Source organism: Dendropsophus ebraccatus, chromosome 2 (genome assembly GCF_027789765.1).
Source record: "Dendropsophus ebraccatus isolate aDenEbr1 chromosome 2, aDenEbr1.pat, whole genome shotgun sequence".
Lineage (NCBI taxonomy): Eukaryota > Metazoa > Chordata > Amphibia > Anura > Hylidae > Dendropsophus > Dendropsophus ebraccatus.
Window position 1 is genome coordinate 124,050,530 of NC_091455.1, and position 12,934 is coordinate 124,063,463.

The window sequence follows — 12,934 nt, forward strand, 5'->3', positions numbered from 1 at the left end:
ATTCCTGTGCGGGAGAGAGAGTGCGCTGCCAGTGGGAGCAAGGAGGTGCCGACCTATACCTGACCCCAACTGTATGTGCGGGAGAGGGGGGGGCAGGGCAGCATGTGACAGTAACTGGGGGCAGAGAGAGAGATGGATAGATAGGAGATAGATAGATAGGAGTCCTATCTATCTATCTATCTATCTACCCAGTGTGTATATAATATATATACACACATACATACACTGTCTATATATATATATAGACAGACAGACAGGGCAGACAGGAGATAGATAGATAATAAATAGTAGATAGGAGACAGATAGGAGACAAGTAGATAGATATATTATAGAGAATCCACAGCACTCTTGAGTAAGCGGAGAAAAAAAATCTGTGATTTATTTCTTTAAAGCCTAGTGCAAAACATCAGGGCGCAACATTTCAGCGGCATCTCGCCACCATTTTCAAGCGGATAGATAGGAGATAGATAAACAGGAGTTCAATCTATCTATCTATCTATCTCCTGTCTGTGTGTATGTGTGTATATATATATATATATATATATATATATATATATATATATATATATATATATATATATATATATATATATATATATATATATATATATATATATATATACACATGCTGGATAGATAGATAGATATATATAGCTAACAATATAGGCCGCACACTAAACGAACTGTGGGTGCCAGCAGACAAATCCCAGACCTTTTGACCAAGTCAGCTAGTAAAAAATACTCTGCAGCACTCCGATGGCAATACAAACGTGAAAACGTGAATTTATTCCATATAACAATGTACAGCAAACTTCACAAGTAATATATGACATTTTGGCGTCTTCTATGCCATTTTCAAGTGCCACTTGAAAATGGCGTAGGAGATGCCAAAACATTGTGTATTACTTGTGAAGTTTGCTGCACATTGTTATATGGAATAGATTCAAATTTGTATAACCATTGGAAAATAGGGTTTTCAAAAGGGGTGTGGCTTTCAAAAGGGGTGTGTCATAATTATCGGTCAATTTATCGTTACCGCAACAACATGTATGATAAACCGCGATATTGATTTAGGCCATTATCGCCCAGCCCTAGTAGGAGGATAGCGAACTGCCCGAGGAGCACAGGGCTCCGCCACATTAGGGGGGGCGTCGTCTGGGCCCCCGGGGGTGACACAGCCTGCAGCACCCGGCGGCCGAGCAGGCCACCCAGGTGCTGCAGCTGTTTGGGGGGTGGACGGTGTCCCGTGAATTCCGCAACTCCCGAGGTCAGTGTCCGCCGGGGCTAGTACTTCCCAATACACAAGGGTAGCCCCAGATCTTCACGCCATGTATATTAGTAGAAGAACTGAAATTTTTCATCAACTGTGAAGATCTATATTAAAATATAACTTTTATTAAATTGTTAATAAAATGTGCGATAGTGTGAAATTAAAAACAAATGGTGTAACATAAGCTGAACTTCACTCTATAAATAAGATGTTTAATCAGAGTAATATGTAGTGTCAGATGCAACTGCAGTATAATAGTCCAGAGGGGTGAACCGTATTAATGTCCCAGGGGCACTAAGCCACTACCTCTCAGCTTTATGGACACGGTCCGTACGATATACCTACGAATGATTTGATACATAGCAGTCTATCTGTGACAGTAGTGACAGAGTCCCAGTGATATCATTACAATTGTGAATCACTGTAAAATTCGTACGATATACGTACGAATGATCTGATATACAGCAGTATAACCTGTGACAGTAGTGACAGTCTCAGTGATGTCATCACAACTTTTTGTGAATCTCTGTGAAATCTGTATATAATTGCTATCAGAGTTGGGTGAGCTACTGTATGAGTACTACAAGGGAGTTCATTTCCCATTACATTTATATTGCTATCTAGCTCACCCAAAAGTTAGTAGCGATCACTGTTTATCGCCATAATAGAGACACAATACAACTTGTCTCAATATCACTAACTGTTACATGGGACTGTGTCCATAAAGCTGAGAGGTAGAGGCTTAGTGCCCCTGGGACATTAATACGGTTCACCCCTCTGGACTATTATACTGCAGTTGCATCTGACACTACATATTACTCTGATTAAACTTCTTATTTATAGAGTGAAGTTCAGCTTATGTTACACCATTTGTTTTTAATTTCACACTATCGCACATTTTATTAACAATTTAATAAAAGTTATATTTCAATATAGATCTTCACAGTTGATGAAAAATTTCAGTTCTTCTACTGGGGCTAGTACTTCCGGCACAGGGAGCGTCTCTAACACGCACTCCCCGTGCCGGAAGTACAGGCCGCGGGTGCACACTGAGCTCACTTCTACCTGTGCTGCCCGGGGATAGGACGGGATGCCACCGCACTGGTGTCCCATCCTATCCCAGGTAGCAGTGAGCTCAGTGTGCGCCCGCAGCCTGTACTTCCGGCACGGGGAGTGCGTGTTAGAGGGGGTCATCTATAACGGGATATACAGGGGGGGGGGGGGCACCTATAAGAGAGAATACACAGATAGGGGCCATATATAAGAGACTACACATAGGGGGCCATATGTAAGGGGAACTACACAGAGGGGGGCAATTCTAAGTGAACTACACAGAGCCGGGATACACAGAGGATAGGGGCATTTATAAAGGGGACAACACAGGGGTTGCTTATATAATAGGGGATGCACAGTGGGGGGGGCATCTAGTATAGTGGACTACACAGAGGGGCCATCTAGAAGGGGGGCCATATACTATAGGGGATGCACAGAGGATGTCATTTACTATAAAGGGACTACACACAGGGGGGCTATCTACTATAGTACATGCACATGGGGCCATCTATATGGAAGACTGAACAAGGTACCATCTATAAGGTGTCTACACGGGGGGGGGCATATACTAGGGATGTATGTGTGTGTATATATATATAATATACAGTGGTACCTTAGTTTAAGAGTAACTTGGTTTAAGAGCGTTTTGGTTTAAGAGCTCACAGTTTTTCAAAATTCTGACTTGGATTAAGAGCATTGCTTTGGTTTAAGAGCTCCCTGTACTGGTTGGGAGCGCGAGTGGGGTAGGGGCATTGTCTGCATAGCGAGGTATACAGCACTGTCCACCGACCATGGAAGTCTCCCTCACCTTCCAAATCATGGCAGATCCACTTCAGGTTGGGGCTCACATCAGAGGACAGGACTGTGGAGGTAATCTCTTCATAGCTGTAACCCCTCTCTCCCCAGACAGAGAGTGCTGCATGTATGTGCCCACATCTGCCCTGCTCATTCCTTCATGCTCCCTGCAGTCTCTGTCCGCCCTTGTGTTTCCCATCCTCTCTATTACTGTACAGTAACTTATAATATCACATATTCTGCTGTTTCTCATTGTTTGTTTCATCTGTTCTACATGTTATTCATAATAATAAATCATTATTTTTGTGGTGTGGAACCAATTGTCTGCATATCAGTGGTTTCTTATGGGAAATTTGCTTTGGTTTAAAAGTGGATTTGGATTACAAGCACGGCCCCGGAACAAATTATGCTCGTAATCCAAGGCACCACTGTATATATATTAATAATAATCACACACACACACATATTACAAAGAGTTAGGGCTACGCACTGAATGATGTGCAGTTTGTAGAGAGATGAGGATGGTGCCAGAGTGAAGGGCCTAATATGTCTGTCTGGCAGATTCAGTTGATTCGTGGTTGGTAGAAGTTCTTATGATGGCCCAGGGCAGATGGAGAAGAAAATGAAAAGGGAAGAAGTTTGTCCCCTGTGAGTCACTTAATATAACTTCACTGTAATGTATATGGAGTACAGAACCTGTGTAGAGCTGGGTGTGTTGATGGCATAGTGGTCAGTCAAGGGGGGGTCCCCAATCAAAAGTTTGCTATGGGGTCCAGGCATTTCTAGTTGCGCCCCTGCATGTGGGGTGTATTTTCAGCAGAGTGGAGTAATGGGGGGGGGGGGGAGCTGTGCAGAGTGGCATTTTGCGTGTGGCGGGGGGAGGATGCCCTGCAGAGAGCTGTCATGGGGTACAATGTTATGCGGGGAGCGGTCATGGGGTACAATGTTCTGCAGAGAGGCCTTATGGGGTACAATGTGGTTGTAGTAGGTTCTGCAGCAGCTGTGGTTGTAGGATTTTCAGCAGCAACTGTGGTTGTAGGATTTTCAGCAGCAGCTGTGGGGTAAGCGTTTCTGTTGCAGATGTGTTTTTTGAAACAGTCTACAGCAGCTGTGGTGTTAGGACGTTCAGCTGTAGCTGCAGCTTTGGTGTATTTAGGTCATGCAGCCATTTTAATCTAATTTGGTTAGTAGGCTCATTGCCTAAATGTTAATTTTGGAGAATTTTTCTTAGCTTACATTATATACTGGACAGTCATGCAAGTATATAATATGACTCCTCAAAATATTATACCCAGTGATGACATTATTAAAGATTTTGCCCATATGCTATGTCAATAGTGCTTTAATTTATTGTTTCATTTAATTTCTTGGATAAAGCTTGAAGATCATCCGTGCCTGTGGAACACAAATGATCCTAAATATAATGATCGGCGGCATAAGGCAAATGCATGGAAGACTATTATCTTAACTCTATACCTAGAGTGTGACACACTTCCTAACCAAACCAAGAAACAAATAGGTAATTTTATATATATATATATATATAATATTTGACAGGCTATAGGTGGCTCGCACACCTCCTCTCTCAGCGTCTCTTTACTGAAGAATAAACATGTTTGCTCTTCACCATGGAGACAGGAGGCACTCGAGTCTCCTACAGACTGTCATTATGACTGGAAGCCTGCTGGAATTCTACTTTTTCTCCGTCTGCACAGAGCATTAGTGTGCAAATGTGGCCTACAATGCAATTCCATTGTAATGGCCATCATTGCCTCTATAGTTTCTAGTTGCTGATGAATTACCAAACTCTGTTGTGCCATTTTTTAGTTTATATGTGGTAATTTTTCAGTTCTGCATTTCAAAGGAACATGGATATGGAAGGGCATTCACACTTGCATGGTCAGCATCTGTGATATGATGCTGGTAGTGGTGGAACTGTGTGAATCTGCAGGGCACTGTAATGACAGAGCTGGGTGTCTTCTTCATTACAGCGCTGGGCATTGTCATACATTTTGGCCACTCATAACATCAAATCACAGATTAGTTAGTAGCAGACTAGCGACATACAATGTGGACTAGCAATATACTGCAATAGGGGTTCTCCTCACACATGTACATTTGTAAAACAGTCCAGTAAACATATAGTAGATGAGGGCACTCACCCATATGTTGTAAAGTTTCTTTATTCAAGTGTGCAATTTAAAATTTCCATGAGACATCTCTTGTGTGGGCAGACGCCATACCGCTTCACAGCGTTAAACTGCACACTTGAATAAGGAAAGAAACTTTGCAACATATGGGTGAGTGCCCTCATCTACTTTGTTTACTAGATTATATCTATGTTAGTTTGTTATATATAAGTTAAGGGTTTTTAATTATTTTATTTATTTCTGCCCTGCTGACACTATTTGCTATATCAATTGACTCATTCCCTGTATCCCAAGCAATACCCGCTGTAGATATGACACTATGACATTGTAGATGTATTTTCTAATAACATTTCCAAATATAATGTCCATATTTTAACCCCTTCGCATCAGTAATTTGTATACTGTATACACGTTCCTACTGCACATACCCCGTGCTGTAGGAGTGTATATATACGTTCCTACAATGACGGGGGTTTTGTGATGTGAGCAGGAGAGCTGCAGACAGAGCGATGCCCCTAAATCTATGTCCGGGCCGGAGGTAATGAGAGACTCTTATTAACCCCTTGAACGCCGCGATCTACTGCGATAACTGTGTTTAAGGTGCTCAGTGACAGATCAAGCATCTGTCACTGAGTGATCGGGACCCCGCAGCCGTGCCGACAAGCGGGGGTATGCTCCTTACCTCTGTCCTGTCAGATCGGCGATCCATGTATAGAGTCTGCTCTCAGGCAGGCTCTATACATAGATCGCCGATAACACTGATCTATGCTATGGCATAGCATAGATCAGTATATGCAATCTAATGATTGCATATTTTACGGTGATAAAAGTGTAAAAAAAAAAAGTGTAATAAAAAAGTTTTGAAAAGTATTAAGAAAAACCCCTTATAAACCCCCTCCCAAGAAAAGTTTAAGACCCCCTTGCCCATTATAAAAATATAAATAAATAAACATATTGCATATCGTAGTGTACGGAATTGTCCGATCTATTAAAATACAACATTATTGTTCCCGCACAGTAAACAGAAACAAAAAAAACGCACCAGGATTGCTTAATAAAGAGCAATCAAAATTTTTCTGTTACACCAATATGATATTAATAAAAACTAGAGATCATGGTGCAATAAATGACACCCCAACCAGCCCTGTAGGTGGGAAAATAAAAGCGCTTTGGCTCTTAGAAGGCGGGGAGGAACATTGCATTAATTTGACCCAGACTTTTGTGCATCAAAGGGCTTGAAGGGGTTAATTGCTATTCTGTGTATGTAAAGGTTTTTTTTACCTTTTTTTTTCCTATTTTGTAAACAGGGAAGGGTGTAAAAACCTGTTGGAGGTCCGTCCGTGATCAGTTCAGAAAGTATGAGAACAACGCTGGTAAAAGTGGCTCATCACCAACCCGTAAAAAACCAGCGTATTATGACCAGCTTCAATTTTTGAAAACTGGACAACAGCTGAGAGAGTAGGTGTTTTTAAATTATGCTCCCTAATTTTTAAAGTGACTTGGTACCCACAATCTGACCCCCCCAAACCACTTGTACCTTCGGATAGCTGCTTTTAATCCAAGATCTGTCCTGTGGTCCGTTCTGCAGGTGATGCAGTTATTGTCCTAAAAAAAAAACAACTTTTAAACTTGCAGCCCTGTGCCCTATGTGGCGTGGCTTAGAATATCTGTGCCCTAACTTTGCACCACCCCTCCGTCCCTCCTCCCCGCCCTCTTCATCATTAGGAATGCCCCTAGGACATTTTCTCCTGTCTGAACATTGCATAGGTGTCTTAACAATCCAGCAATCCATGTGTCGGGCTGACGAATAGTAGGCAATCTGCCTGGAGCATTCCTAATGATGAGGAGGGCGGGGAGGAGGGACCGAGAGGTTGTGCCAGCCTAATGCATACACAGTCTAGGCCACGCGTGTAGGGCACGGGGCTACAAGTTTAAAAGTTGTTTTTTAGGACAATAACTGCATCACCTGCTGAACAGACCCCAGGAAAGATCTTGGATTAAGAGCAGCTATCTGAAGGTACAAGCGGTTTGGGGGGGGGGGGGGGGTCAAATTGTGAGTACAGAGTCGCTTTAATTTTCAAACAGTACGCATAAACTGTAATCTAATCAATGCAGTATAGGACCCTCTGATCAATATATGTTTTTCTGGCAATATCTGGACAATACAATATTTTCAAAGATTTGTAAATTTTAGGATTTATTCAAATAACATCTTTCTCTAATTTTAGCCAATTTAAATAATAAAAATTACTGAACTACAGTTTTCTCTGCTGTCAGCTTGGTGACACTTTCTAAGAAATGTGTCACCTCCAAAGATCTTATCATTTTGCTGCCCCTCTTTTGAAGCGGTTAGTTTAATGTGTCTAGTGGGGATAGACACATTTGCAATTTCTTTTACCCCGCAAACCCATCAATTGCAAGAGTTTGTTTGAAGCTAAGCACATTACACACTACTGCAGTGGTACACATGCACACACACTCAATCAATACAAACTTCTATAATGAAATAGATTATTGACACAGTTGCATTGCTGTATGTATGTATATATATATATAAATATATAAGCTTTTTTGCATCTTAATTAACTACTTATATCTATTTTCAGTACTGAAGGTAACATTTCTGCTGGATCTTCTGGATCAAGTGATGAAGCTGGAATGTCCCAGGAGGCAACTGCTGGGCCATCGCATTCTAGTAAGCCTCGCAGAGACCAGCCTCCTGTAGCCTCAGGTGGCGGAGCCCGTAGAGGGCGTTTAAGCTCCAAATCTGCACCACGAAGTATTGTGGCAACTGCAATAGAAACAGAAGCCTTAAGTATGATTAAAAGGGTAGACAGGGAAGATCACTGGGATCAGTTATCTTATTCTATTGCAGAAAGAATAAGGCAACTGCCTGAGGAAAGGCAATGGGTTTCTATCCCTGCAGTTTTTGAACTCCTGGACTTTTTTGCAAAACCACATCCTATACCAGACAACGTAGATATCTTCCTAGCCCTTAAAAAGCTTACAGAAATGTTTCAGAAAAGAAACATTTCTGACCATCTAAGTGGTAATTTAGCCCTACCACGCCAAAGATTGGAATTAAGCAATCCAAGAATGTCTACTGAGCACATTACTCATTCTGTAAATGTGAATGATGAATCTCAAATGGGTGCTTCAATCAGTACACAGTACACTTTTCTTGAGCTACTAAGCTCGACTTCTACTGAATCGCCCGATTTTACACCAACAACATACTCTTCCCAGTTTAGACAATTTTCTGATCCACCAAATGTAAGGCCATAACTGTCTAGTTATTCTCCCACAAGAGAGTACCACTCATTTTCTAAAATTTAAAATACATGTTTTTTTCAATAACATTTGAGAGGTTACTATTGTTTACAAATGGTTATGCTATGTTAGCAATTCTAATGTTACCAGTTTTATGGTTATGCTTATCTTTATAAATGCAAGTTTGCATTATGGAGCTGAAGTGCTTTATGACAGTCTTCCAATAAATGACCTTATTCGCAGGCTGAGGTATGCCTTGTTAGGTAACGGTGGATGTGTGGACTAGGGCTGTGTTCCGGCCACCCACCACCTCTGTTTCTGTTGGTCTTATGACTCCTTTTGAAATTTTAAATTTAGGGACAAGCAACCAAACGCTAATGGATGCCTAATTAGGGGCAGTGGATGGCCTTCAAACAGTCACAGTCCTCCAACATAGCACATTGTGCGATATTGTGTTGAACACCAACTTACCAAAAATTTTTTTTTTTTTTTTTTTGTAAACCCCCCCCCCCCCCCCCCCCAAGAATCTAAAAACTAAAGTACAGTTCCACACTGTTGCAAGAAATACCTTCAATATTTGATACATCTGATAAATGGACCCACGCACATACATTAACCTAAAGATAGTGAAATTCTATATAGAGAAACATATATTTTAAAATACAGGAAATTAATATAAAATATATATCTGAATAAACAATGTCGTCAAAATTAGGTACATGCATAGGATTTTACTACTAATGTTCTTAATGTGGAGCAGGCCCATTGCTTGCTTTAAAAATGCTTTGTTCTTATTGGCCCATATATGTGTCTTTACACTCTTGGTGATCTTACTTGCTTAACGTATATACAGTCTACTTTGTTGGATTGAATTGACCTAATCCTTTTCAGTGGTTGATTTTCCAATATCTTGGTGGGGTATGGTGCCACTTATGCTGTTGTGAATGGTGCACTAATCCACCTCTCCACAATTGATTAACCTAGGAGCTAGAATTAATATGCGTTGTCCAAGTAAATAAACCCAGTTTTTTTTTGCAACATATAAAGGCTGCAAACATGGGAAAGCACTTATGCAGTTAGCAAGGGCCTTGGTCCACAGAAAGAATTCCATTATTAGCATGATTGAATGCATCTGTTTGTGCTGACTGTTTGTGACATAGATTCATATGATATTATATATCTTATGTCCATGTACATACAATAATTTATCTGAGCTTACAAATGTAGAAGGTATTTCTACAGAGCCTACCAATAATATGTATTTTATTGCATAGCACATGCTCCAGAGGGTACGGCAGCAGGTAGTGCACTGGAAACCCCTCCTTTCTACTATAACCTCCTCCTAAAGTACAGCTAGCCTGAGAGATTTGAATTAAAAATTAATGCTATTTTTTATTTCTTGTATGGTTTTACAAGTTTTTAGGTCCCTAAGGTGTGAAGTAACACTATTAGCAGGTTTGCCAGAATAGCTGCATGCACACTTACAGTTGTCTGTCATTGTAATGTGGATAAAATGGAAGTAGAATTTAATACCTATTGTTGCTTTCCATGGATGCCATGATGTTGCAAGTTTTGGATGTGATGCAACACCGTACTAGCAGAGCCCTGTGTCTATTTACCTACATAATTTTGGAGAATTAAATACGTTTAAGCACAACCAGCATGATGTTGTAACCTGAGGACTTCCAATGGTAAAACCAATTGATTACATTGTACTTTTGTAGCATAAATGTTTCACGCAAAGACCATTGGATGTGTGCATGCAGCCATGCTCTTCAGTATGTTTTTTAGACAACACAAATGTTGGCCAGAGGGCAAAAACATTGGTTAAAAATTTGGCCTACTTCTGCAATAAAGAAGGTCACATGGAAATTATGCAGAGTTTTTATTAGATCTTACCTGTATTACGGTTCACTGATAGTTGTCTTTTCCATAAACTTTAAAAATCTTTGGTTCAAACAAAGAGCACTTATTTTCTACTATTGCTGCATGTTGGTAAAAAGTGATATGTAAGCCTTCTGGGTCATATGGTTCACTTTTGGACTGTAAAATATAAGAATAGGCTTTTTTTTCTCTACTGATGGGAAAGTGGACCGGCACATTTTATTAGAGTTCACACAGTATTTTCACATTGTCTAACAGTTATGTTTAATAAAAAAAATTCTGCAAACTTATTTTTCTCCTTGTTCTAATTTTGTCAATAGTTTTGACATGTGAAGGTAATCAACTACTTAGCCCTTTCAAAAACAATCATTAATGTGCTCATATTCTTCCCATAGCCTGAATTCCCTATGTCTGTCCCCCTCCTTTGTCCAATGCCAATGTTAGAATCCTCTAACAATGGCAGGGCAAAGTGGAGGGGGTCTAGCTCAGTCATGAGCTGTGAGTGGCAATGTGCCACCCTTTACTCACTTCCTTCTCTTCCAGGTCCTGTAGGCAAGAAATTTGAAGCCTGATGCTTCAAGTTTCCATCTGTAACATTGGTCCTATGTGTTTTTAAACTTGCCTCAGATATTAAAGGGCAATTCAGGTAAAATGCATTTTTTCAATAAATGACACACATTATACAGTTTTTAGTAATATGCTTCAATCACCCATCTGCACCTCTTCTCCATCTTTCCCCCCTGAACCCTCAACCAGGAAGTGAAGTGAAGCCAAATCATTCTTATTTAACCCCTTCACGTCAGTAACATGTATATATACGTTCCTATTGCACATACCCCGTGCAGTAGGAATGTATATATACGTTCCTGTTACTGACGGGGTTAATGATGAGAGCGGGATCGCTGCAGGGATAGCGATCCCGCTCTCTTCTGAGTACAGCACCGGAGATAATGAGAATCAGCTGCGATCCCGAAGCTGACCCCCATTAACCCCTTAGTGACCGCCGATACGGTGGTCACTAATGGGCCGGTGCCGCCGCTGTATTTCATCTCCCCCCACCGTGAATTCACGGTGGGGGGAGATGAAATAAGTAAAATCAGCCCCCAGATCAGCCCCCCTAGTGCCCCGATCACTAACCCCCCTTCCACGCGGCGGCCATCAGATCCAAGATGGCCGCCGCTATCACTTCCAAGTAAAAATGAATGAAAGCCCCATGCTCTCCGCCACCGGAGGTAGCGAAGAGCATGGGACAGTGATCGGGAACCCCCCTGTGAGGTCCAGGTACAAGCGATTAGCGGTAAATACTATATACCGCTGATCGCTTGTGCCATGTGCTCCCCAGCACTCTTTATCCCCTGACACCATGAATGATTGGTGACAGGTGATAAAAAGTGATACTGTCGCCCCCCCAGTAACCCCCCCTTCCCCATATACTCACCTGATCCTGGGAGCTCCTTCCTCCTCGACGTCCTGGCTGGTTATGAAGTGCGCATGCGCTCCACAACCAGCCAACTCTGAAAATTTAAAGTGACAGAGACCAATTTGGTCTCTGTCACTGAACTATGATTACTGTGATAGAAAATATCACAGTAATCATAGTAATACAGTGAAAATGTGTAAAGTACAAAAAGTGACAAACATACAAAAAAATAAAACACACACTTTTTATTATAGTAATAATTGCAGTTTACTCCCAAATTACCCCTAACCCCCCCCAGATTACCCGTAACCACTGCAAATTGCCCGTAACCACCCCAGGTTGTCCGTATTCATGTCAGATTGCACGTAACCCCCCAGATTACACGTAACCACCGCACAATGCCCGTAACCACCGCACGTTGCCAGTGACCCCCTCTAGATTGTCCGTAATCACCCCAGATTGCCTGTAACCACCCCAAATTACATGTACCCAATCCAGATTACCTATAAGCACTTCAATCTATCCGTAACAATTCTAGATTGTCTGTAACCCCGCACCTTGCCTCTGACCACCGCACCTTGCCTCTAACCACCCCAAATTGCCAGTGACCCCCTCCAGATTGCCCGTAACCACGCCAGATTACAGGTACCCACCTCAAATTACCTATTAGCACTTCACTTCATCCGTAACCACCCCAGATTGTCTGTAACCACCCTACGTTGCCCGTGACCACAGCAGGTTGCCTGTAACCACCCTAGATTGTCTGTAACCACAGCAGGTTGTCCGCATCCACCCTACGTTGCCTCTAACCACCCCAGGTTGCCTCTAACCACCCCAGGTTGCCGTAACCACAGCAGGTTGCCCGTGACCACCCCATGTTGACCGTATCCACCCCAGATTACCCGTCACCACCCCAGGTTGCCCGTAACCACCTCCAGATTACCCGGAACCACCCCAGGTTGCCCGTAACCACCTCCAGATTACCCGGAACCACCCCATACTGTCCGTAACCACCTCACATTACCTGTAATCTCATTTTTTTATTTTAGTAACTGCGCTATTCTAATAACTATTACTAGCTGCGGTTTTGCT

At 41.9% G+C, this 12,934-nt stretch overlaps 1 protein-coding gene across 18 annotated transcripts in view; it reads left to right on the forward strand.

The window, feature by feature from the left end:
* LOC138783479 (uncharacterized) overlaps positions 1-10,703 on the forward strand; it is a 24,284-nt gene extending 13,581 nt beyond the window's left edge. For all 18 annotated transcript variants that reach the window (XM_069958214.1, XM_069958228.1, XM_069958219.1 and 15 more), the window contains 3 exons: positions 4,496-4,637; positions 6,576-6,726; positions 7,875-10,703. In XM_069958214.1, the coding sequence (XP_069814315.1) occupies positions 4,496-4,637; positions 6,576-6,726; positions 7,875-8,553 (972 nt within the window). In that variant the 3' untranslated portion in view covers positions 8,554-10,703. The remainder of the gene's footprint in view (positions 1-4,495; positions 4,638-6,575; positions 6,727-7,874) is intronic.
* Positions 10,704-12,934: the final 2,231 nt, after the last annotated feature.